This window comes from Sprattus sprattus (genome assembly GCF_963457725.1).
Source record: "Sprattus sprattus genome assembly, chromosome: 3".
NCBI lineage: Eukaryota > Metazoa > Chordata > Actinopteri > Clupeiformes > Clupeidae > Sprattus > Sprattus sprattus.
In genome coordinates this window covers 50,340,758-50,368,450 of record NC_137922.1, presented here as the reverse complement: position 1 = coordinate 50,368,450, position 27,693 = coordinate 50,340,758, and the positions used below count along the sequence as shown (strand labels likewise).

Below are 27,693 nucleotides of genomic sequence, written 5' to 3'. Positions count from 1 at the left end.
TGTGTATGTGTGTGTGTGTGTTACCTGCTGTACGTCTTGCTGAAACACGTACAACTGGAGCCTCTGGTGCAGACGGAGCTTGCGGTGCTGCAGCAGCCCCTCCAGACGGCGGTTCTGGTGCAGAACCTCGTGAACCAGCTCCAGAACCGCCCGCACGGCCAGCGTGTAGTCTGCCCCTGACGTTAGCGAGCCAGAGTCAGGAGCAGGCTGTGGCCGCTGCAGCACATCCAGCAACGTCTTCCCCTTCTGACTGACCTGGAATCAGAGGACAAATGATGTTAGGCTGGGACAATATGACTAATATACTGATGCAGCCCTCTTCTTAATCCAGCCCTTAGTGGAAATGAGGCACTTTACATTGATGATATTATAATTGTTGGTGTTAATACTACTACTACTACTACTACTACTACTACTACTATTACTACTACTACTACTACTGGAGGAAGCAGGAAGCAGAGGATTGAGGAAGCAGAGGAAGTATAGAGTTTCACTGTGGCTTGGCCTGTCACTCTTGACTAAGCAGTTTCTGTTGATGTGTTTGCAGCATGTTGCAACATGATACAGCTAACATAATAGACCACACACAGGGAGTGCATTAGCAGTGTGGTTTCACACACACATGAGGCGTTACATGAGTACACACACAGCTCAGTGTGTGTGTGTATGTGTGTGTGTGTGTGTGTGTGTGTGTGTGTGTGTGTGTGATGGTGTGTGTTGGTGTCTTACCTCATTGTAAGCTGTGGTGACCTGGTCACACAGAGTCTGGTGGCTGTGGATGGCAACCTCCAGCTCTGGAACAGCGGATGGCAGCCCACCCTCATTACACGTCTTAGTCCACCCCTCTAAACTGGAGAGAAACTTGAGGCACAAACAAACACAAGCAGGTGAACAAACGTACCCCCATGTGTACACACACACAAACCAGCACATACATTTGTATTAAGAATGCTTCAATACTAACACACCGGTATTGACAAATACTGTATCTTTTGTATGCAAGGATGACACAGATTCAGAAAGAAGACCTGTCTGACTTATTATGTATGTATGTCTGAGCAAGTCTTAGTAAATACTAAGTCTTAAGTCCTAAGTCTTAATAACCTTTATGTGTCCACTATGATAAAGACGTGTTGCAGCCCTGCTTTACAGTACAGGAAGGGTGCACCTGCACTTGTCAGGTTATACATGTTTCTCAGTGTATCCTTAAAAAAGAGTCCTGGAATCACAGTATTTACAGCAGGGGTGCCCAAATTCTTTCTCGTCAGGGGCCAAATATTAATCGGAGTGGAGGGCCGCGGGCCAAAACCAGAGTTTCATGTTAGGTCAGGTCCCATTATATTGAAATGTATTGCATATGTGTACCCAATTAACATTACCATTAATATACATACCTGCAAACTCAGAAGGGCTAAAAAAGGTGACAAACCAAGCCCCTGTAGGGGGGTCTGGGGGTATCCCCCCCAGATTATTTTGTTATTTTAACATGTAGGCCTAAATTAAGCATTCTGGTATACTCCAAGACGAAAATAATGGGGAAAGATAACATTTGCTTCAGGTAAAAAAAGAAACATTTATTAACATATCATACTAATTTAATGTAATCTATTAGTATACACAGGGAAGATAGGTAGGGGACTTCTATAATGGCCAATCAACTAACAGCAAGTTAAAGGCTAATAAACATGATTGCAGGCAACAAGAGTGACTGCTGATGTTTCGATGGAAATACTCCCATTATTTTCTATTTGTATCCGTCAAAAGAGAAAGATATAACAGTTACGCGTAAGCTGTGCCGTGGAAACAAGTGCCGTGACAGCACTTGACTCCAAAGGCTACCTCCACAAACATTTGTTAAGCTAACACGTACAGGTGAAACTTGTAGCAAGAGAGCGTCATGCCTTGACCTCAACTGAAGGACAGACTGCCCCAACTCAGATAGAGAGAGAGAGAGAGCTTGCACATTGACTACTGGTTGATTTCATATTTCATATCAACATTCTTTACACAAACATAAGTAAGGTACTTACAGTTGGCAGTTGCTAAACTCGTGTTGACATGTGTGAATTTGAACTCATGAATATGAACTTGTTCTACCTTTTCCCATTATACATGTAAGTTGAGAAGACTATAACATCAGCTAGATAACTAGCTATCATTTCATGCAAACGGAGCTCTTCCATTTAAATCGTTTAAGGTTAAGGTAAAAGCTAGCTAGTTAGCTAGCATAGCAACAAGATAACCATAGATATGGATCTGTATTGACAAAAGGTCAATAGCGCCCCCCTTGACCCATCTGTAACAATGTAAAAACTGTGGCCAAGCAGTGAACTGCAACCAGTCTTAGTTAAATATGACGTTGAAACAGAGACCCTGTTAAAAATGGGTTAAAATGCTGTCTAACGAATGACGTTCTAACTATAATTCTGACCGGAGCGCGGGCCAATATAAATCCAGCGCGGGCCACATTTGGCCCGCGGGCCCCAAATTGGGCAGCCCTGATTTACAGCATACTGCATATGACCAGAACAGTTCTAGTCAGATTACAGTTAAACTCATATTTACTCCAGGTATCCACTTTACTCAGCTCCAACTGCTGAACAGGTGTAGATTTCTGCATAGTTTACAGTTGTCAGTTGAATCGGGCAGAATCAGCTTGTTTTTGACCTAAAATGGCACAGGTGAGTTGCCATGACAACAGGTGGCCGAGTTCCTCTGAAATCGCCGATAACGGCAAAAAAAAAAAATGGGAGAGGCTATGATGCTCAGGCCTCTGGCACACTAATTTCTCTTCACAGATTTTTCATGTGTTTTTTTTTCTCTGGCCACATAAGCATGTAGAGGAGGCCCCTGGGGCTCCAGTCGACCGACCTGCTCTGCTTTCAGCTGGAAGACAGAGGACATGGTGAGGATGGCGCTGCGCTCCTCCAGCGCGGCAGCGAAGCTCTTCCAGTCCTGGTCCAGCTGCGCCGACACCTGCTGGATCTGCTGCGACGCGTAGTGGCCCGCCTCGCACAGCCGCGTCGCCACCGACACGATCCGCGTGATGTTCACGTACGCATTCTGAAGGAAAAAAACAGGTCAGAGTCTGTGCTTTTTAATGAGTTTAAGGAAACATGGCTAAGGCAGCTGAGGTACTAAAATACTGAATACAGAAAACATTCATGAATGCAACATTTTGTTTCATTTATTGCCTTTTGTTTTCCATATACTCTACATTAATACAGCCAGAAATGGAATAAGAATTCAAAACGTACGAGGAACAATCAAACTAATGTAGACATCATGTCTTTGTCTTTGACTGTGCCTGCAATGTTGACCACTTCAGAGACGGATACTAGCTGAAAATGAATACGAATTGATATGGAGATCTCACAGAAGAAGTACATCAGCAGTTCAAATGAATGATAATCCAAAACTCCAGAGAACAAAAATAACTCTGAGACGCGTTACAGCAGAGACCCGATCCACAGGACGGTTACTATTTAAAGCCCTGCAGCTGACTAATACCCTTTCATCTGGCTCATTTTTAGTGTGCAGGCAGGCTGTAACGACTCTTGAGGAAATAAAGACGATGACGATCTGCTGTTCCTTGTATATTATTCCTGGTGCTGTCCATTCTTCTATAATTGAAAAGCAGCTGTTCTAGAGGTCCGTTGTAGAGTTCCACAGAGATGGCAGGAGAATAGTAAGCAAGTAGAACATCAAAAACGCTTCGGCTCACATCAAAAGGGGTGACTCACGCTATTACACACCTCTCACATAATGTTGAACACACACACGTTTGTGAGCTTACACACTCACACAGACAAACATACACTGACACACACACAGACATAGACACACATTCACACACTCATACACATACATATAGAACACACACACACACACATACAGAGCATGCACAAACACACACACATGATTCTAGGTTTGCCATAACCATAAAAGTATGTGTACCATGGAGTTCATGGCGAAGTGGTCGTGCTGAGCCTGCAGGTCTGCGGCGTGTTGGTGGCTCTTGCCAATCTCCGTGTGGCTCTGCAAGAACAGCTCCCGGTTGTGACTGATCCACTCAAACATCTGTTTGTGGTGGAGAGAGGGGGGGGGGGGGGGGGGGGGGGGTAGAGAGAAAAAGACCTTTATTTTAACGACTAAGATAGTCAAAAAGGGCATAAAAAAGATTTGAAAAACATTTCATCCTTATAACTTGTGTCTGTCTCAGTAGCACTGGCTGTCAAAAATAAATAAATAAAAACCCATCCACATCAAGGCAAATCACAGCTCCAAAAAAAGAGACAGAGACCAAGACAGAGACAGAGACAGAGAGTGAGGGAGAGAGGGAGAGAGAGACAGCCTTCATCTTCTGCTTGAGGGGCTTGTGATGAGCAGTAGTCTGATGTGAACAGCACGTTTCTCACTCTGCCTCCTGCACCCAATCTTTACAATCCAAAACACAGAGAACACCTATGACCGCACTTATATATATATATATAGCTATAACCGACTCCGTTATTTACATCTCTATTAAAGATCCTCAAAAGGGGACCACCTGAGACCTGGTGAGACCCTGGGAGGGTCAGCCACTGATTCTCCCCTCACATTTGACTTTTACTGCCTGCAGTCGTCCCCACACACAGAGCAGTAAAAGTCTCTCACACCCTGACCATCAGCCACAGATGGCCTCCATTAGCAGAGCCAACACACACACACACACACACACACACACACTTACACACACACACACACACAGACTCACACACACACACAGACTCACACAGACACACACACACACACATACAAACATGTGCACACACATGTACACACACATGTACACACACACACATACACGTACACACAGACGTACACACACACACAGGCACACAAACACGCACACACACACACACACACACACTCTCTAACACACCTCAGCACAGCTGTGATTAAATGAACACCAACAGCTCTAGTGGTGAACATGATGCCATCAACATGATGAGGATCGCAGGGGTGACAGCCCTGTTATACACCGCTGACATGCTAAAGAACCTGGTCTTGTCTCAACAGTTAGTACCGCATCACTCAGCAATCACCCTACAAGTCTAAATCCAGACATTCCGTGCCACGATCAGATCATCTGCAGTGTCAGTGTCTGTCTGCCATTTTCCAGAGCAGTACTTCCTTTCCTTTCAAACAACTAGGCTCAACTGCGCCGTGCCATTGATTGAGTTTTCCAAATGGTGTGGGACCGGTGCCAAATCACGAAAGCCCGCTGAGGACACAGCTGAAGCTCGGCTAGGTCTGGTCCCGATGGCCAGTCTGAGCCACAGCCAACTCATATCTAGGAGACCCATCTGCCATTTTTCTACTGTCTCAGTAAAAAAAAAAAGGCTCAGCCTGAGCAATCAGATACTGTAAACAGTATTTCAACATACACAAACACAGTTTTTTAATCCATGGGTCAAAGCAGAAATATGAACCATCCGATAGTTTTTTTTGCCAAATACCACTAAAATGAAAATGAATTATGCCATAAAGACACACACACACAAGCATATATACTACACCACATATGTGGACACAGCTTATATTAAAAAATTATCTATTTAATATATGTAACATACCTGTCCAGATATAAAAAACAGCTGTCCATTGTTGTTTGCAGACATATAAGTTAATAACATATATCTATGTAAATATATGTTGATCCTTAATGATATATGTAGTAGGCCTCCCACCTTCTCTGCGTCTTGCTCGTAGAGCCTAAGCTGGAAGCACTGGTCCAGCTGTAGTTTGCGGGCATGCCAGGCCTGGAGCAGGTGCTGCCGTGTGGCTTGCAGTTTGTCCAGCAGGGCGGCGACCTTGGGCACCAGGCTCTGGAAGTCCGGGCCTCCCGAGAGCCGGCCGTCGCCCCCGTCACGGATCCTCTGCAGCAGCCGCTGGCCCTCCTGGTCCAGTCCGTCCACCGGGGCCTTGGTGATGGTCTTCCTCAGCCGCGCGTGCTCTTCCAGGAGCCGCCGCGACTCCTCTGCGTCCATGGGGAGGTCCTGGTGTGCGAGCGCCTCCTGCAGCTCTTCCAAGCGCGATAGGAGGTGCAGGGCACCACCAGTGAACTCCTCTAGGGACACCCGGAGCTCCGTCCACTCCACGTGGTTATACTCTAACGTCCCCTCTAGGTCTCCCGTCAGCTGGGAGGGGTCCACCAACTTCGTCAGGCCATCAACTGACACCATGCTGGTCTGTATAGGAGACAGGGGTTCATTACATTGCATTCCATTCTTAAAAACTCAGATAATCGGATCAGGTTAGCCTATCAGCTCGTATAAGGTTAAAGGTAGCTTTTTGAAAGCACCACCAGCCAATAAAATCACATCCCGACCTTCCGTGTTCCAGAAGCAATGTGTTTGTATTATATGGCTCAGAGCCACTATGTTTGTTTCCGTTTACAGAGCCAGAACTGGGAAATAACACTGGGTTTTTTGTTAGCACACAGTGAATGGACAGTTAGAGGACCGTGAGGAGCAATTTGCTGAATTTCACAGAAATTGTATTAGATTAAAACCATGGACTACACCTTTAGGAGATGTCTGTAGTAAATCAGATTGTCAATCATCCCCTTCTTTTAATAACCAACTCTTATAGTTTTATGGGATTGTATTTGATTCAATCCCAGGGCTATGACAAAAACCCTTGCAGAGGAGGTTAAGTGAGACATTGCAGTGTCACGAAAGGTATTACCTCAGATTAACCTCGAGCGCTCACCTCAAATGTAAATTTGGCACTTCCAAAGTTGGTCTTCTGCTTCTGCCAGAAGTTGTCTGGCTTGATGATGAGGGCGACGCAGATCTCGGCCGGGAAGGCCTCCTGCAGAGTCTTCAGCAGGGGCTTGATCAGGTCCCACTTGGAGCCGCGCATGTCGATGATCACAGTGAAGCCGCGCTTGCTCACGTCCTCGCTGTGAAGGGAGCGCAGCAGGAGGGAGGGAGGGCTCAACTCAGACAGCCATGACATACAAATGAGTATGGAGTGTGGAGACGCAGTATGGAACTTGCAGGTTGGCTCTTTACAAAGGCAACACCACCCAAGTTATCCATACCTTCATATACTATCCTAAGTACTTGATAAGCATTCACATAACAATTTTGTATATGATTTTACAAAAATATACATACAGTACTGGCATGAGTAGATGAGTGCTTTGGGTGAACCAGCATGGAGTTAATATGCGGGCTTTGTAGCCCTGATTCAAAGACAAGCACCCTGGATGAATCAGTAGGGAGCTTATATGGTACCTCTTTAGGAAGGCACTAACACCCAAGTTATACAAGCCTTCATATACAATACTAAGCCCCTCATAAGCAGGTATATGTTCAGCCCTAACATGCAGATAGGGTGCCTTGGGGTGAGGTAGCACAGCATCTCTCTACAGCGTCCTTTAGGTATCAGCACATGTATATGGTGCAGGCCTTAATATATTGTAACAAGCACTTTACAGGCATCTACATATTCAGAACGTCCAGGGGAAACTATGTTTTTATATTAAATCTGCAAAAGCCTATGAAAGCATATGAAAACGAGTAGGACTCCATCAGCAGCTTTATCCACCAGCTGCCTGTGAAATCTAGAGACACAGATCACAGCCATTATGTTACCTGGGCACAGTAGACAGATAGGTCACCAGTTTGCGCAGGTCCTCCTGTTTTATTCGGTCGTGGTTGCTCCTGGCGGGGAAGGTCAGGATGGGCCCCCCTCGCTTGTCCCTACCCCCTGTGAGACATGTAGCTCATAGTCACATCAAGACATTGGAGAGGCAAAAAGACATCCACCTCACTTGTACAACATCAACAGGGCACAGATAAATGTATGTATGTATTTACTATGTGTGTGTATATATATATATATGTAAAGCATGTATTTATTCATCATTCAATGTCAGCTACATTTGATCAAGGTCTAGCAACATGTGAAATCACTATAAGATTTGAAAAGCATTGATTAAAATAAAACTATCCCACCAATCGTACAAGGTGGAAATGCTTTGACTGTTGAGCGCTGTCTCCTCTCAGTGCTGTTTAGCAGTGAAGGTAAGAGAGAGGCTAGACTCTGCAGACTCACCAGAGACAAACGCTACTTTCTCCCTCAGCACCGTTAGAACATCACACGCTTTTATCCCGTCGTTTCGCAGAGAGCTGGATGACAGGGACGGCACTTGAGAGGAAAGAGAGAATGAGAGAGAAAGAAACAGAGGGGAGAAGAATGGGGTTGGGTGGGAGGAAGGAGGAATGGAGACAAAGCATATATTTATGTCAGTTTGAAAGAATGAGAATACAGTATTGATGGCCATATTCACAGAGGGAAGCGGCAGAGAGAGGCAAAGAAGCAACAAAGGCATAAATTAAGAGAAAAAGGAAGAAAAAAATTAAGAAACTGAAGAAAAAAATGTAAATGCAAAAATATTTTCCGGTTCACATTGGGTTAGAATTAGCTGTAATTGACATGGTGACGAGCTTAAGTTGAACCGAATGAATGTCTGTGGAGTAGCTGAAGCTGGCATGTCATCGCCACTGGCGGGCATCTCCTGTTTAAATTCATTAGTGGTGTAATCTGCAGTCTCTGTAATCCCCCGTCCGACAGCTGGACATGGGGGCAAACAGCGGGGGAGAGTTCAATTACCCCCCACCCCCACCCCCACCCCCTGTCCACCAAACCACATCACTCTCCGCTGTCTGCCATTCCTGTATGTATGTGTGTATGTGTGTGTGTGTGTATGTATGTATGTGTGTGTGTGTATGTGTGTGTGTGTGTGTGTGTGTGTGTGTATGTGTGTGTGTGTGTGTGTGTGTGTGTGTGTGTGTGTAAAACCCATCTCTGACAAAATTCTGCATAATGCATATGCAGAATTAAATTGGCAAATATATATTTTTCATAAAGCTGTAATGCTAATGACTAATTCCTAATGACAGAACTTTTTAAAAAGTTCACAATGATGACCTGTCCTGCAAATCCTGTAACAATGTATTGGTAGAAGAATGTCCTGATTCTTAAGGTCACGTGTTTCTTACTTAAACGTATTTGATGTTCAACAATTCAATTTAAATTGTTTATTATACAATTATTATATTATAAAATTGAGAAAATATTCTTGACAGCCTGACTCATAAACAACAGCTCCAACACCAGAGTGCACTTATGTCCAACCAGATTTGGAATGTTATTTGCATTCCATGTGAACAGAATGTGGTTATTATGGTAATCTGCTAATGTTTTATGTAATTACAAAATACAGAGAGAAGCAGAAAATACTTCAAAACATAATAGCAAAGCAATTCACTTCCTTTTTTACACAGAAACAACATCCAAGAAGACCTCTAATCTGGTTTTAGAGCCCATCACAGCACTGAGAGCCTCAGTCAAAATTTTGAACATTCAACTCATTGCCTCTCTTCAATGGTCCATTTTTATACGATAGCGCTGCTTTTGTACACTTTAAATAATCATATTTTAGTATAGAGACTTTAACACCATGTTGTAATCAAAGGCTGTGCCCTATCCTGGCTTAGGCTTTATTTTTCGGAACGACTTCCCTAATGTAAATTTCCACATTGAGTCATACAAAGGTAAGTTACAGAGTTCATCAAGACTCAGTGCCTGCTTTTCTCTTTGTACATGCTATCCTTAGGTGATGTAGTAAAGAAGCATGGAATGTCCTTCCCTCGCTAAGCTGATGATGAAATTGTACTCCCTAAAACAGAAGTTTGCCTGAATGATGTCAAACATAAATGAGTAACAATTCCCTGCTTCTAAAGACACATAAAACTGTGGTTATGATTGTAGGCCCAAAACGTTTGAGAATGACATTATCCAGCCACCCACTCACACTTGATGGCATCTCTCTAATGTACAGCCCAAGTGTCAAAGATCTCTGAGTAATTATTGACCAAGGACTGTCGTCTGACTCACACATAAAACATAAGACATCATTTTTTCATCTACCCAATATTGCCAAAATCAGAAAAGTTCAATCCTTTCAAGTTGGAGAAAATCTGATCCACGCATTTATTACTTTGCAACTAGACAACCGCAAAGCTCACCTCTCTACTCTAGATGTAGCAACCACTCACTTAAGAGCCACAGACTTATACAGAACACTCCGGGTCACACACTTACTAGAACTGAAAAATATGAACATATCTCGCCTGTACTTGCCTCTCTACACTGGCTCCCTGTCAAAAGTAGAATTGCAGATTGGTATCAGACTGTTGGTAGATGTACTTCTTCTAACATACAAAGCTTAAATGACCTAGTTCCAAAATACCTCAATTAATGAATTGTCCCCTACTGCCCACCTAGACCCCTTTGTTCCCAGAGAGAAGATTTTCTTGTAATTCCCAGAGTGTCAAAAAGCACAATAGGAGGCAGAGCCTTTTGCTATCAAGCCCCCCTCCTGTGGAATAATCTTCCTATCTGCATCCGGGAACTGGACACCCTTTCCATCTTTAAGTCTAGACTAAAAGCATTGCTCTTTAGAGCATCCTCTAGCTAAGAGATTAATGTGCCAAGAGCCGGCACCCGTTGCAATATACTTCCCATCCACCATGCCTGGCCACCTCTTCTTCTCTCCCTATTGTGCTGTGTTGTGGATAGTGATGATGTGGCCATATTATTGGTCACTCACTTTGGGTGCCTTAAGTGACCTGGGTTTGTATCCCAGTTTCTTTCCTTACCCTCATCCGGGTTCGTTATCCCAGGAGGCTCCCCTGACCCCCACCCCTTCCCTAATAATGGGTAAGTATCCAATTCCAACCCTTACCCTAACCCGGGTGCATTCTCCCGAGGGGCTCAACCCCCCAACCCCCTCACCCCTTACCCTGGATAGCCCATGGCATGCCACAGTGTATTGATATTGATGTCTAGTTTATTAAGCAGTGCACCATTCAGACACTGATATATATATATATTTATATATATATGCATGTGAAATTTTGTGTATGACTGATATCCTGTTTACTGTTCATTACCACCAACCAGTTCTGAACAATTTCTCCTCTGCTTGTAATACGTCTGATACACATATTGTGTGCTAGTTCTAGCCTATTTACCCATAATATAAACAAATGCAATCATTGGCATACTTTTCGGCTACATTGCTTTGCTTATCCCTATAGTAGTCACCTTATGAGCACACTGTATACACACTACTCTACAACACTTTGAAATCTCTTCTGTTCCGTCCCTGAGGTCTTATGACCACAAAATGCATTTTGGTACACACACAAATTGTTTTAACAAGAAACATGAGAAACAGGACCATGGGGACTTCCCTAAGGCGGACATAAGTTACCTGGCCTAAACAGTAGCAGGAAAGGACATACTGACATACATATTTGACACCATGGGGATGGAGCATGTGATGACAACAACTGGAAGACAGAAGCATGTACAGTATATAGTGCATTGCGAAACCCCCCTTGAGTCATTACTTGTCCTACTCTTGATAGAAACCAGCCAAAACTAATTTGGTCTGTTAGCCACATGTCTTTCACAGAACTTATAGGACTGTATGCATGACATGAGTTGATATTGTTTCATAGCATAACATCATATCATCATAACACAATCGAACCAGTTTCCTACGCATTGCTTACTTTCTCAGTATCGTACTGCTTTAATTACATGAATCATTTATCAAGCAGTCTGAAGGAGACATTAAAGCATTACTATTTTACATAAGCCCTTCATGATAAAACAAGCATATATATACCTCATAAACATGTCATGGCAGATGCCATGTTCGGTCATTAGTCATCATGACACCAATGCTTCCATTACCAGTAACTGTCATAATGGCGCTCGGGATGTTGCATCCCATCACATCCTATGCCATATGCCAAAACTGACGCAGATTAGATGTTATGATAATCAGGAATAAGCGCAACATGGTGTTGAAAATAATGTTTTCAGAATGCCAGTAGTCATATATGACTAAATCATGATTCTAAAGACACATAAAACTAATAATCTATCTTGATGATATTTGTCTCGTTGAGAAATACGTTGATAAATAATAATAGGCACAAAAATACATGAAGCGAATAATAAAAGTAAATCATGTCACACACAAAAATAGCACTAGCTCAACATTCCACAGAATAGGCAAAGGAATGAATATCAGAGTGTACACACTCTAAGATCAAAACACTGATGCGTACTGTTCCCATAAATAATCATCAAAGTTTACACACTCTAAGATCAAAATACTGATGCGTACTGTACCCATGAATAGTCATCAATCAAAACACTGATGCGTACTGTTCCCATAAATGAAAGTTAACACACTCCTGAGATCAAAATACTGATGCGTACTGTACCCATGAATAGCCTAATCATCAATCAAAACACTGATCCGTACTGTACCCATGAATAATCATCAATCAAAACACTGATCCGTACTGTACCCATGAATAATCATCAAAGTTAACACACTCTGAGATCAAATCACTGATGCGTACTGTACCCCTGAATAATCATCAATCAAATCACTGATGCGTACTGTACCCCTGAATAATCATCAATCAAAACACTGATCCGTACTGTACCCATGAATAATCATCAAAGTTAACACACTCTGAGATCAAATCACTGATGCGTACTGTACCCCTGAATAATCATCAATCAAATCACTGATGCGTACTGTACCCCTGAATAATCATCAATCAAATCACTGATGCGTACTGTACCCCTGAATAATCATCAATCAAATCACTGATGCGTACTGTATACCCCTGAATAATCATCAATCAAATCACTGATGCGTACTGTACCCCTGAATAATCATCAATCAAATCACTGATGCGTACTGTACCCCTGAATAATCATCAATCAAATCACTGATGCGTACTGTATACCCCTGAATAATCATCAATCAAATCACTGATGCGTACTGTATACCCCTGGATCCGGCACATCTCTTTTCTCCCTCCCACATGCCTCCCTTACACGCTGAGAGGCTTTTTCTGCTGGTCCCAGAGGGACACTGGAGAAGCACATGGTCTTGAGTCTTAAGAGCTTCCTCTCTCTCTCTCTCTCTCTCTCTCTCTTACTCTCTCTCTCACCTCCTCAGTGGAGCGCTTCGAGAGTTCTCCTTGTTATCGCACTGAGACACAGCAACCTCCCCCTCCGCGCCGCTAAATACTGTTGGACCTCTCACCCTGCAAGAAGTGTGAATGTGTCTGCCAGGTTAGCTGCTAAATGACGCTAATAATTTCTACCCATTGTCGCAGTGGTCCCAAAAGAGGCTGTGTTTATATAATAGTTCGGGGGAAGCTTCTGGGTATGATTAGTGGTTAAAGGTGGAGTCCTCGATTATGATCCATTACTTTTCATCATATTCAGCTAAATTCTTTACTCTTCACTGTTCACACAAATTCACACTCTCTAGCTGTCTGTCCAGAGTGCACACCCAAAATAACTGGTGTTTGTGCACAGTGCTGGCTCTATAAATGGAAAAACCAAGTGGCCCGGACTGAGATATTCACTACAACAGCCGATCAACTATGTTGCTTCAGGAACATGGAATGGAGAGGTGTATTTGATAGGTTGATCTCAAATATTAACTGCCTTTCTCCAGGATCAAGGACTGCTGCTTTAAATGCTTTGAGATTGACGGAGCCCACTCAGGTTAGCAAGAAGCCCAAACTTCCTCTGCATGCACAGAAGCACCAGAGTCTGATACCAATCTGCAATAACTCAACAGTAGCAGCATTTCACTAAATTGCCAGGAATGAGACACAAAGCATAAAGTGAGACAGAGAGAGGAAGTGACACATTCAGGGCTTCCTGAGAACAGAGCCTGGACGCAGCAGATATGAAACTCCAAGTTGACCAAGAGGAAAGTTTGGACTTCAGGAAATGTGCTTTATAGTCCCACACAGAGCAAGTATGAAAATGAAATTAGGCCTTTGCCAAAATGTTCTGCGAAGCCTAGACCGTGCCAAGGACGGCAAGCGAATCCACCACCCACCCACTACACCTGCCTCAGCCAGCCTACACCACTTCACTGCACACAGAGCTTTCTGGAAAAGAGCTGAGAGAGCTTAATACAAGCACACCATAAGATAAGATCCCCTGCACAGACTATGTGCACATCATGAAGTGTTAATAAGTGGCTTTAAGCAGAAGCAGTGTGTCCTCTCTAGGTAATGTGCTACTGGTTTCCTCTGCTCAATAGATGCAGGCATAGATGGTATCAGCGATGAGAATTAACTATTAACCATGGGCTTTTAAACGCATATTAATTTTCTGTGTATTGTGTTAATTCATTTTGATACAGCACAGCGAAAGGAACTGGGATAGATGCTGAAATATAATTTGCATCTATTAGGAGGATGAACAAAGACAGCATAGGTACCATAATCTGATGGGAGTAGAAGATATTTTAGAGAGCTGATCAGTGTCCCATCACTTACAGTCTGGTGTTACTGCTGAAGCTTTAGATCTAGTTTGCCTTGCAAGTTTTTACAGTGGTAGATCATGCCAGCCGGCAAATTGGTACGGCAATATAAATCTATGTCAAGTGTGGTTTGGCATTTACTCTTGCCAAACTAATTATGTGATTGGTCGAACGCCTTTGGGGCAGCTCAATCACTGCCTGAAAGTAGACAGAATGGCAGCAGCAAATTCAAGTCCCCATCGCAGAGCTTGGCAACCGTTGCCACAGCAACTCCCTTCTGTGCCAGGTCTTCACTCCGTAAAGTTTTGTGTGAAAATTCTTCATTTGAAGAGAGAGTTCCATCCACTCACATAAATGGATATCCATGCCAATATCACACAACACTCACTGCAATATAATGTAATAACCACCCACTAATATGCCGAAGACATAGTCATACAGTACCTGTGGAGTGTACTTCAGAGTGTTTGGAGGTTTCTGTTCCTGTCAGGTACAAACAATGGCAATACAACCAACAACTGGTTTAATCAATCAATCAAACAACAAATCAATCAATCAGAGATCAAGCTACCTAGTGGAAACAGGTGAGTGTAATACTCACTTACAGACAGACAGACAAGTCTACGTAAACCTTAGATGTTTCAGCATCGACTATACCTCTTTGCTTTCCTCTCCCGTACCACTCAGTTGTGTGGGTATGTGTGAGAAATGCAGTATGACTACATCATCATCCATTACATGGTGTTAGCTCATCACTAAGAGCACAGCAGGCTTTTTAAAGGCAACTCATACGCACAGACAACTCTACTGTAAATCATACTTAAGCGGCACAAGAAGACCAGGCCTCACAGCCGTCGCCAAGCTACTCCCAAATCATTACAGATGCTGACACCTGATGACAAGAAGGACGTAGTCTCCCACCATGCTTTCACTTCACAGACCCACCGCCACCCTTCCTATCTAACATCTCCCACTCCCCGGCCTCTGTGGTGCCGGTCCCTGCCTGCGTTTGCTGATCTGACTCCCCCGGCTCCTGGAAGCGACTAAAGGGAGCGTGCAGGGTGCAAATGAGACCGCTTATCCGCTCCCGCCGAGAGACAGGAGCATGCCGTTCACTCGTCCCCTCTCTATAGTGTGTGTGTGTGTGTGTGTGTGTGTGTGTGTGTGTGTGTGTGCGTGTACACGCTAATCCCTGGCGTGGTGTGATCAGGGCTAAATCTCACACATAAGCGGGGTGTTAAACACCATTTGATTTTTTGGTGTGTTAATATGTTCCGTACACAGGTCCGGCGATAAGACAACAGGAGGCGGGGGGGAAGGGAGAAGGGAGAAGGGAGAAGGGCGGAGGAGGAAGGAGAGTTTCCTATGCAGCGCAACGGGGGAAAGGAGATCACAGAAGTGCCACTCTGAACCCTACCTGCTGCTCCCACACTCCCATCTCCTGCTTCTCAGAGATATCACAGTATGAGTGTGAGGTGTTTGTGAGTGTGTGTGTGTGTGTGTGTGTGTGTGTGAGAGAGAGAGAGAGGCCTTGCCATTACATACACAATAAACTGTCTCACTCAAATACACTTACACACACACACATACAGAGGTAAACACTCTAAACAGTGGAAATCCCCATGTAGGGCATGCATGGTGTTCATGCATCAAATCATTCATGTCAAATTTAGATGGGTTGCATTTTGTTTGGGCATACATACTGTACATGAGTGTGAATGTGTGGTGTCAAGTACAAGTGCAGATATACAGCTGCTTTAGACTGCCCACACAAGCTACACTTACACACTCATATTCACACAAACACACTAACCTACATTATCTGTGTGTCCAAGACAAGCTTGCACTTTCTATCTCCCAACACGCACAAACACAAACACATACAGTACATTCATTAATTTACACAATCAGCGAGCTTGCACACTACTCACAACCCTCCCTGGACATAAACACGCACACATTGAAGCATGTGTTAAAGGAGCTTAAAGCCTTGTCTCATTAAGGCACGGGCCCTTGGCTTGCAGTGAAGGGGCGGGGGAGCTGGGTCCTGCGGGTGGACAGTCAATAAGTGGGTCAATGTCAAAGATCAGAATTTGTCTGGATCAGGGATCTGCAAAGTAGGATAAATACATGCCAAAGCGACTTCTGCTAGGGACACATGACGGGCCTGGCCTGCAATGTATCTCCCTTCAGCCGTCTAATGGTCTACCCGCACTAGATGAATGAAACAAACAAAAACGGGACCATCCCCTGATAAGCTGGCGGCACATGTGCTTTTGAGCACTCTCGCCGCGATTTGGGTTTGAATCAACAGGCTCCAGAGCGCGTGAAACATGAATCAATGTCACGACCGACAAAAGACGCGAGCCAGCCACTCCCGCTAAGCTCCACGAGCACACCAACCGCTAGAGGTGATAATTAGAGGTGGAGAGTTGGGATGCTTCCGTTAGTGATAGTAAAAGCGTAATGTGGCGAAGAGGTACCGTCCATCGGCTGTCTAATAGCATGGGCGACATCTGATTTTTGAATGTTGTGTTTCAGTGATGGGTGTTCTGTTCTCAGTGTGAATGGTTTCTAATGCAGTCTAGACATGATCACCAACTATAAGCGCCAGTGCTCAACCCTACTATATGGTTCTGAACATTCTCCATCACCTAGTTGTAGCCTATGCTATGGTGGGTGTGCCTGCATTGATTACACTCATTCAAAGAACATAGCCTGTGCTTTCACGAAAAATGTGACTAGTGACTAGTAGAATGAATCGCCCAATGAAAATCACAATAGGTTACAGTGCAATTTTGTTTCTACAACGCGCATCGCGTTATTGTGGCTGCCTGTGCAAGCCCATCGCAGTCTTGCGGGGGTTGCAACCATTGCCTTGCAAACACTGGTGAGCTGATCATTCATCGATATCTATCTTGGTATTGGACAAAAGCGACTATCGACAAACAGCATACCTGTTTTGAAAAACGGGTCCGTATCCGGATCCGTCAGTCCTTCCTCGGCAGCATCGGTAGAATTCATCTTTTGCATTAATACAGGCTGTCTGCTGCTGATAGCAGACGATATTCACATCAATAATTCCACTAATCTGTGCGAGTAGTCCACATCAGAGTGCAGCCATCTCCAACCGTAAACCCCTGGCAGCCCTCAGTCCCGCCGTGGCTTTCCCGTTATGCACTAGAGAGACCCGCGCTGCATTGGGCGCTATTGTTCAGAGTCTGGTCACCCTCTTGACAGACAGACCCGATGCCAGTGTTAGTATCCGCTCTGATAATGCTCCCACAAACGCTGGACGTGAAAATGGCTTTTCGCGGACTGCTGGGTTACATCCACACGTCATGCATCCATCGGTCCGTCCGTCCATATGGTGTCTCACTCAGCGCATTCAAAGGCGGCGTCCCCCCTAAATTGGCAAATGAACACGGTTTGGGAGAGTGGCCAGCAACCTCAAATGGTGGGGTACCATGGAAGGAGGTTCCATAGTAGTGATGTAACGAAAATTAGAGTAATAGGCTAGCGATTACCAACAACACATCACCGAATTTATAGAGGGCCTATTTGTTTGCAAATTATGATCTTGGAAAAAATACCGCGTTCAATTAGACTAGAACCTCCGTCTGTCGCACAGTTTAAACGTATGTTGTGAAAATGGGGTGTAATGTCATTGAAACCGAATCCAAACACACCCTTCGCCCACTGTCTCCTCCTCGCCTCCACACTCCCTCGGGAACACATTAAATTGGCATTTTAAGGGGGACAGCAAATTGCCCCCACCAGTTTACAGGCGGCAACTTACACAACATCGGCTGATAACAATAGCCTACCCTGAATTTCGTGATTTCTAGCCATTGTCGCCCTAATAGATGGTTCAGTCTTTTACGAGTGACTGTTTTCCATATTGATTGGTATTTCCAGAAGGCTCGTTTAATAGGAGAGAAACACGTGTGTTGAGCTACAACAGGGTCCATGTGACTGCAGCCTTAAAGCATAAGTAGTCGGTCAGGTTGTGGTCTGTGATCACCACTCCTCTTTGAAAGTGGTAATGTTAGTTTGTATTGGCCCTGTGTTCCGCTCCCACGCAGTTGCCCCCTTCATTGCTCAGCTATTAGCTACGGTCACATTCTTCTTCTCTACGACGGCAGAGGAAACATATTTCCTGCAATTCAATCACAGGCTGTAAACTGTGCTATATCTAAAACAGAAACATAAAACATGATTTTAATGTAACGTTAGCACATTATCAACAACGACACTGATTAAAAATGCTTCCTGATGCATAAGTAAACTACATAAAGTCTTCACATTATTTTGGTAGAAAAGCAGTATAATGAGTGTCAAGTCAAGCAAGTGTGGTAGCCCAAATATCGCCATCGTGCATTATTCCGATCATTGAAGATGATCCAGGCCAAGGATAACAGGCGTTTTGTCGCCCTCATGCGGCCACTTACCCGTCATCGCAGGTAGAATACGTCATAAAGGGAACGTGTAACGGGGCATTTAAGAACGCACCCAGGTTAGCTACAGTAACAGTGTCATTATTTGACTTTTCCCTGTTGACAACCCTTCTTCTCCTCTTAGTGTTGTAGCACTTTGTGTAAACCTACAATGTCTAACACGGCTAAGAAAATTGTCATCCCGCCCGAGTTGCCGGAGCTCCTGAAGCAGTTCACTAAGGATGCCATCCGCACTCAGCCCGGAGATCTCATCGAGTGGTCCACATTGTGCGTCAAGTAGCCTTGTAGAAAACGGCAGTCTACTATTCAACTCACCTAGTTATAAATACGTAAATCACGTGTCTTATTGGGCAGCTATAGCCAGATGGTTGTTTTGGCTCATTTTGGTCATTTTCAAAAGCTGTTACCATGTGTTTCACACAGGTATTTTACAGCGCTTATCCAAGGACAACCACTGCCTGTGAAGGATAACCTGGAGAAGGCCCCTGCCCCTATCTCCGTTGACCTCACTCCACATATTCTAACAGCTATCCATTCCCAGGTAAACTTACCATAACAGAAACAAAATGTATTTTTTTTTGAGGATATAATCTCCAGGAAGTTTTCATAACTGTAATGTGCATGATCCCTCTCTTGAGTTGAAAAGTAAGCAATCAGAATGTCCCTTTCTTTGCCTCAGCTGGGAAAGAATAGCAAAGTCACAAAGGGGCAGATTGTAGAGGTGTGGAAGTCCTTCGGTTTGTCGCAGGACCTGCTCAAGCACATCTTCACCGTCGGGTCATTTGGTAATGAGGTTGAATGGATTAAATTCTTTGCTCTTGGCTGTAGCTATCTTGGAGGGGTGAGTACTGGATAATGCTCACTGTCAATAAACCTGCAATGTACCCATACACTGAAATAAACAGAAAGCAGTGTATGGTCAAATACTGTTACTGCTGTTGCCTACTACTGTTACTGCGACTGGTCAGAGACTGTTTGTGTATAGGCTATTACAGTGAAAATCTTAAAAGTTAAACATGTTCCTGACCACCTTAATGTTTGGTCAGATACTGTTACTGTGTATACGTAGATACATATCTTTCTCTCTTTTTGCTGGCAGACCATCAAGAATGCCATGACACACGCCTGCTACATCCTCAACTCCGACAGCAGCTGTACTCCTCCAGACGCCTGCATCTCCTTTGACACCTTCCGCTACCTCTACACCTACCTGGCAGCGGTGGACGGGGAAGTGGCTCAGACACAGCTGGACCGGGCCCTTTCCCAGTTAGAGACACTGTCGTGAGTATTGCCGATAAAACTCTCTTTGGGCTTTCAAGCCGGTAGCTCATTCTGGTGCACTTAATATCTGATTTGTCTTGCTTTATGTCAACATAGCGTATTTCATGGCAAAAACCACATCTCTCACATTGTTGTTCTGATCTCAGAAATATGTGCAAGAAACAGTGGGCAGATGTGCTAAAAAAAAATTGTTACCTCTCTGTCTCTCTATCCACCTATCTGTCATTTACAAAAGGCTACTCTAAACATGACTATTCATTTAGTTTTAACCATGGATTTATGCATCTTTTTCAGGAAAGACAACAAAGATGTGGTCAAGGTGTCTGACTTCATCAACAACCGTAAAATCCGTCTAGGATGAGAGGACCCCCTGCCCCTTTCCCTCCTTCTCTTTGAGGCCCTGTCAGAAAATAAATGAACAGATGCCCAAAACATCGTGGTCCAACAACTGATAGATGATTACATTTGCAATGTATTTTCCATTGAATTGGAATTTAACCATTGCCTATGGGTAGCCTATATGAAATCACATTTGATGATCTAGTCCATTAAGTGCAAATGAAAGTTGAACATAATGTTTAACTGTTATAGGTAACATTGAATACATTTCCTCTAGTACATGGTCTAGTTACTACTAGTCAAAAGGTTGACACATCAATGGAAAAACAATGCTTAGTGATAGCTAAACAGTTTTCTCACTCTCTTTAACCTGAACCCTATGTTAAGTTTATGGATAGAAATGGATTAGAGTGAGGCAGTTAAACTAAATGTTTCACAGGAATTGTGTATTTTATGATCTATAAATGCGCTTAAAATAGTGCTCCCAAAGGCTATTGCGGCCATTTTGAGAAATGATACTGAAGAGGTAAAAATTTAAAACGTAAAAACATTATTAAGTGTTATATAGCACACATTTTTTCTCATGGTATAATGTATCTATACTATTGTGTTGATTTAACCATTGTAGATTTCTCTATTAATTGCTTTAGCAACGATAATTCCAGAGTTGAAAAATATTGACTTTTTAACCTAGTATTTAATGTGGACTACAAGTGACTCATGACAACTGATAAATGCCAAATGTTTTAGATGTGTTGTACTGCCATATTATAAGTTTCTTAAAGCAGCAATAAGGAGTCCACATTAATTACCAGGTTAAGTAGTCAATAGTTTTAAACTCTGGAATAAGCGTTATACCAACCAATAGAGAAACCTATAAACCAGATAACAAGCGTATATCGGTCCATCTGTTGATTTTGGTCAGCACCCCACTAGTGGTGTGCCACTTATAGTCCACTCTCAGACCATAATCATCTTTGCTTAATGGTGTTTTGAGCCCTCACTGTCGACTTCAAGGCAACAGCTGCTCAAATCTCAAATTCAAACCAACGTCTTCTCTAAACTGGCAAGCTTGGAGCAGCCTCTGTTCAATAATTGGCTCAGGGGGTGGAAAGCGGGACGCTGGCCGTGGATAATAGAAGAAGTTCATGGAACTAAAAGGCTTGCATGGTGAAAAATTACTGTCAATTAAATATACTTTTATAGATATTACGCACGGGCAACATTTACAAAACATGTTAAAGGTAGAGTGTGTAATTTTAAGTGGCATCTTGTGATGAGGTTGTTGAATTGCAACAAGCTGAATACCCTTCCCCATTCTAAGCTAATAAAAAGACAACGCTTCATAGTTCAATATGGTATTTATACACAAATTAAAACACGAATATGTCACATAATGTAACACTATATTCCATTTGTACTAATAGTTGCACACATTGTCCTTTAAGGGTTGTTGAAAGTATAAATAAGTAAAGATTTATTTTTATTAATTTCACAAGTGGAATAAATGGAGGTCCACAGCTGGGCAGAAAACCATAGACACATATAGGTCTATGAAGAAAACAGCTCTTTCACTCACAGACATATATACATGTATACATGTATATATCTCTATGCTTTCACTAGCAGAAATCTCGTCGCTTTATAGTCACGTAGACAGCACAGGTAACAGGTAACAGGCATAGATATCTATAATAAAGGCTAGATATCCTGCCTGCGTTTCTGGCCGACGGAGCCGAATGTCCGCACATTTCGGCCATTTTGAGGACAGTATAGCTCACTCCCCCTTAACATTGTGTTGGAAGTGGTACTTTTTAAGTAACCAGAACTTGCTCAATTTTCAACCGATTTTCAAACGGGTTGGTTTGTTATAAACGTAAGATATTTCTTATGGCACTACGTACTTATGAAGAATTATAAACATGGGTTTTCATATGAAAATAACATTGACAGGTCTCGTTTCAAGGGAGTGTTCAATAGAGCAGGTTGCACAAAATTCTGGCATCTTCATTGGCAATAAAGTCAGCAATTTCCTGTCGAAATCATAATGTAAGATGTTTAACAAATCAACCCGATTGGAAATCATGTGCAACTTCAGTTTTATTATGTGCAACTTAAGTTATATTGAAAAGAAAGAACAATTATGCCTCGCCAATTGATGTAAAATGACTGATACACAATAGCCGTGATACACAATTAAGCTGCACATTTCAACATGTTCAAGCATCCAGAATTATTACCAAGGTAGGCTAATGACGATTGTAAATCAAGTCATTTGTAAATCCGTCAAAAACTTCCGCGAGATAAGAGTGTAAACGATTGTGAAGATCACTGACGTTACCTAACGTACCACTGATCCCTACCGGAAGTATACTGTCCTCAAAATGGCCTCCTGTGCGGACGTTCAAGAGACTGCCGTTGCACCCCCTTGGGTAACAGGTAACAAGAAGTGCAACTCGCAATGTACTATGGGAAATGCAGTCACACTTCACTCATTCAATGAACTGCATTATCAAAACAACAGTCTTAATGAAACAAATCAAGTGATGTATCTATACAAATTTAACTTAACTTAAATCGGTCAAATAATTGACTGAAAGTGCTTCAAATGTAAACTATAAACCTAAAGTTACAACAATGTTACCTCTATGCATGCATCTGTCAGAACAAACACTGGAAATAGGGCTCCCTGGCGTCTCCGAACCCAAACCTACATGAGAACACAAGATACATCATATATTCAGACAATCAGCTATTGACACAAATATTAAGTACAGGTGCTATGTGAAGGTGGGACACAAATGTTCAGCCATTTGTGGTGTCCGAAAGTTCGAGAAGCAACGCATGCGAGCGCTGAAAATACGGAACTAACTGCACATGTGAACTTCCAGGTACCGCAGCGGGTTGACAGCTAGACCTGTGTTTAAACATCGCTATTCTACGTAGGCTACATATAACCTCTTAAATGGTAACATAGATTATGGTTAAACGTGAAATAGCGTGCCAATAGCCTACTACACTGAAGCGTTTTGGTGAACTGGATATTTTTTACCAAGCTGTCAAAAAAGTTATCCGGCTTGGACCTTAAGATGATTAACGTGAAAAGAGTCTTGTAAGCTATAAAAGAGAACTTTCTGATTTCTATTCTTCACTGATTGAAACTAATATTTTTTTTAGTAAATGTAGCGCCCCCTAGGGTACAGTGACTACGCCACCCCTTGAGTTATTGAGCAAGGGGAACTCGGTATCAATAAGCTGTACAGACACAGGTTCTTTCAAAGTATAAAAATACAGTTTTTTATTAATACAAAGTGGGTTGGTTGGTCAACAGAATCAAATACATAAACAAAGAAATAAAAGGGGAAAGGAGTCGCCAAGCCTGCAGCAATGGAGCCACAGGAGCAAACAAAAGACTCATGGACGGGTAAGAGTCCCAATACAACACGTGTTCACTGTCAGAAGACACACTGCAAATATATACATCACTCTGATAAACTTGATATGAGGATTAAAGAATTCACTTCACCGCAACTTCACATGTCTATTCTACTCCTTGAGTGCAAAAGGGGAACTAGGGAGATGCCTACTCAATAGGGCCCTATAAGTTCCCCTGGCTCCACCACCACTGAGGCTGGCTATCCGAGAGGGAGGGGGGTGGACAAAACAAAAGAATAAAGAAAATAAAGAAACCACTCTAGCCTGTGATGTGCAATTGATGCACTCTCACTACATTACAAACTACAATCAACAGGCTAGAGGAAAACTATAACAAAGGACATAAACCACACCACAATCACACACATGTAGAGAACAGCAACCCTAGCAACGCTGGTTGATCACTGTCTGAAAACATAAACAGACAATTAACACAGGTAGTCACATTCCCTTGTCCATGATTGCCTCACCACACATTACAGGGTAAATACACAATATAACAATAACAGACAATTAAAACAGGTAGTCACACTCCATTGTCTATGATTCACTCACAACACATTACAGAGTAAATACACATTACGTCAATAAACCGCCATCAGGCTAACGGGGAAATAGCACCAATGCGCTCGTATCCATTGCACGTTCGTCAAGCCGACAAAGAGAAAGAACTCAGACATACCTGCCGCTCCTGCTGTAAATACAAATCGCTGGTAGCGGATACACCACGCACCACACAAGCCACAATACCCAGTGGGTGCTGGTGGAGAATAAATACACATGTTTACAATACTTTAGTTAAAAAACAGTGTACTACAACAGTTACATTTAATTAGTCATTATCGTACCTTTGAACCGCAAACGGTCTCAAACCCAGGTACAGCCTGGTGCAGTCAGCTTAGGCTTTGAGTCACACACGCACTATTAAAACAAACATCGCTTAGCATGCTAACCGTCAGTGAAAATAAGAAACAAGAAAGCAGCCGCTTTGACATACCTCCGCACTTCAAGAGCGTGCCCACGCCTAGCTTCCTCACCCGTGTGCCAGCAACAGTAACAGACCTGTGTAAGGACCCCAGGTGCCTAAATATATACGCCTACCTCCCGTCAGGTAGGTGGCCAACTAGGTGCCCACTCCACCCCCCAATTAATGACGTGCTTGTACTGGGGAGAGCGAACAGAAGGGAGAGAGCGAGAGACAGAGAGAGAACCTAGGGGAACCTAGTCTTAACCTGGTGCACAGGCTACATAAAGTTAATGTTTAACTAACGATTCGTATTTCTTACCCTTGCAGGATGGCAATCCTGGCTGCTGTATTCTTTCCAATTACGGTTAGAACATGCACAGGTATTGATTGTATAATAATCAAACTGTCTGATACATTGCTTAGCGTTCCTAAAATACAAACACTAACCATGCAGTTATCCTGAACACCAACCAAATCAAAGTTATCCTAAACACGCTGATAACTAGTTGAGTTTTGAAATAGTCTGGTTTGACAGTGTCAGCCTAACTATGGAGATTGACCTGCCTTTTTCGTCAAGCATTAATACATGAGCAGTTCACAAAGTTTTGAATTAGTTTGATTTTTCTCTGCAGAAAATGACAAAATTAAGCTCGAAGTTGAACTTGGAAGCATCATCAGATTGCCCATTCCTGGGGCTAGTTGGAGTCAGTGCAAGACTCGTGGCAAGCTAGTGATGGCGTGTAATGGGACCTTTGTGGAATTTGGAGATGGGTACAGAGGCCCCACCAGGAGCAACTGCGACAGCATTACATTATACAATGTTACAGAAACACCAAATTACCAAAGGATTACTTGTCAAGACCTGCATAAACCTCATTCAAAATGCCTAGTGTACTCTTTAACAGGTAAACAAGCCCGTTTTATAGTCGAGGATGGGGAAGTTTGATGTGTTGAACGTTTCGACGTGTCATTCTGTTTTAAAACGAAAATTCCTATGAGACAATGTGATGACATGGTGTCACGACAACCATTGTTGCGGAATGTCAAATCACAAACTCTTTATGGACGCAGAACTGTTTCAATCATGTTTCAACCACAGTCTGTTTTACCTCCATATCTGCTTCTGAGTATGTCATCTCCCTATCAGTATTTTAAAATCAATTGTCAGAATGTTTGGCGAGTGACATGCCAATCTTCCATCAATGTGTAATTAGTTACTAGTTGTAAGGCGCACCACACACCTGATCCTTTACCAAATTGAAACTTATTTAGACCTACTTGAGGGGTAGGAGAGGTTGAGTGACCTGGCTTTCCTGTCCATTGAAAAAGCATATCATGCATCACCACTTTTATGATTGAAAGGCATCATTTGGCTTGCAGATGTGTGGGCCTCTGCTTTTCTCGGAAAAGCCAATGTCGGAGGGCCTGCTTTTCCTGGGGGGCCCCAGTGCTACCGCACTGCCTGCACTGTCTATAGTTACACCCCTGCGCATCCCTTTAACCTCGGGATGTATGGTTTGGTCAACAGCGTCTGGCATTGCGCAGGCTGCACAAAGTTTGCGCCCAATGTGTACAAATTCTTGTCTAGTACTGATATAACATTTGATTTTCGTTCTGTTGTAGAAAATGTCCTTTCCAGTGATAGGATAACTTATTGTGCTGGTGTTTCTGTTGGTGTGGTTTGATCTGCCTAGAAATAAAGCTTAGGCTAACAACGCCACTGGTGCAATGTGCTAGGCCTACATATTTTTGATAGAATATGAAATGCTTTTCTGCTTTAAAGGAGCCGAATAATGGTGATGGTATAAGCGCATCCCTAGTTTTCTGGATCCTGTATCAGTACTCTGGTTCCTTCTGCAGTTTATATTCAGCACATGTATACCTCACTGTTTGGAACTGACAGTCATCTTACTATGAATAAGTCATTTAGGCAAATTACATTGTTGTATATGATTTATAAAGTCACACTGTTGCATATTTATATTGTCAGTCACTAAGTAACAGTATCCAGTGTGAATTGGTTATGTACGGCAAATGCCAGATTAATTTAATAATATCACCACTCCTGACACTGATATTGATACATCATATCAAATCAGTGGATCACTAATAGATATTCAGTTTTTAGATGGTAGGTGGGGGACAAATGCATTTAGGATTTTTTTATGTTTTGCAGTGCGTTTGTCATCCCATCCCATGCCTTCAAGTACTCCACCAAACCTTCTGACCTCAAGCCTGACACCAAACAACTCAACAAAAGGTAACCAGTCAAGGACCTCTATGGTCTTGGAATTTTTGGGCTTTTTTGCATAGGGTTCAGTTCTTTTATGTGTTTGTTTCTGAATCCACTGACCACTTTACTTGCATTACTGTTGTCTGTCTCTATAATGATTGTACAAATTAGACAGAATTTTGCTTTGCTTGCATGTATACTCACTTGATCTTAGGACAGTGTCTGTGTTTCAAGTAATTTCAAGTTGTTTCAACTGTATAGAAGTTGTTATAAATGGGATAATGCACAGTCATCTGGTTATTGTCTAAGTCTTGCCTGACAGATGAATATGCAAATATAAAGTGAATGTACAATGGGCGCCTTTAGGCCAATACAAAACCCATCCTCTGCATTTTGGTCGTGATGAGGGTTTAATTTGCATTGAACCATGGTCAAAGAACATATGCAATGTTTATTTACTGGATGGTCCTCGGCTCTTGATACATTCTGGATGGCTGTCACCATAATAACAGTCAATAACACTCAAATGATTCTAATG

General features: G+C 42.9%; 2 protein-coding genes across 2 annotated transcripts in view; one reads left to right on the top strand and one right to left on the bottom strand.

Moving 5' to 3' along the window:
- The window catches only part of kalrnb (kalirin RhoGEF kinase b), a gene marked incomplete at its 5' end in the record, with an annotated part of 80,190 nt that extends 62,714 nt beyond the window's left edge, over window positions 1-17,476 (bottom strand). The window contains 9 exons of the mRNA XM_080834118.1: window positions 25-255; window positions 730-861; window positions 2,872-3,063; window positions 3,958-4,080; window positions 5,733-6,233; window positions 6,757-6,949; window positions 7,647-7,761; window positions 8,110-8,202; window positions 17,401-17,476. Coding sequence (XP_080690244.1) covers window positions 25-255; window positions 730-861; window positions 2,872-3,063; window positions 3,958-4,080; window positions 5,733-6,233; window positions 6,757-6,949; window positions 7,647-7,761; window positions 8,110-8,202; window positions 17,401-17,476 — 1,656 coding nt within the window. The remainder of the gene's footprint in view (window positions 1-24; window positions 256-729; window positions 862-2,871; window positions 3,064-3,957; window positions 4,081-5,732; window positions 6,234-6,756; window positions 6,950-7,646; window positions 7,762-8,109; window positions 8,203-17,400) is intronic.
- A 1,575-nt stretch (window positions 17,477-19,051) lies between these two features.
- LOC308361492 (ropporin-1-like) lies at window positions 19,052-20,542 on the top strand (the record flags this gene model as incomplete). The annotated part of the gene is made up of 5 exons (XM_080833854.1): window positions 19,052-19,167; window positions 19,324-19,441; window positions 19,580-19,741; window positions 20,000-20,181; window positions 20,476-20,542. 5 exons carry the CDS (start codon window positions 19,052-19,054, stop codon window positions 20,540-20,542), a joined length of 645 nt encoding a protein of 214 aa, XP_080689980.1.
- Between the last annotated feature and the right edge of the window lie 7,151 nt (window positions 20,543-27,693).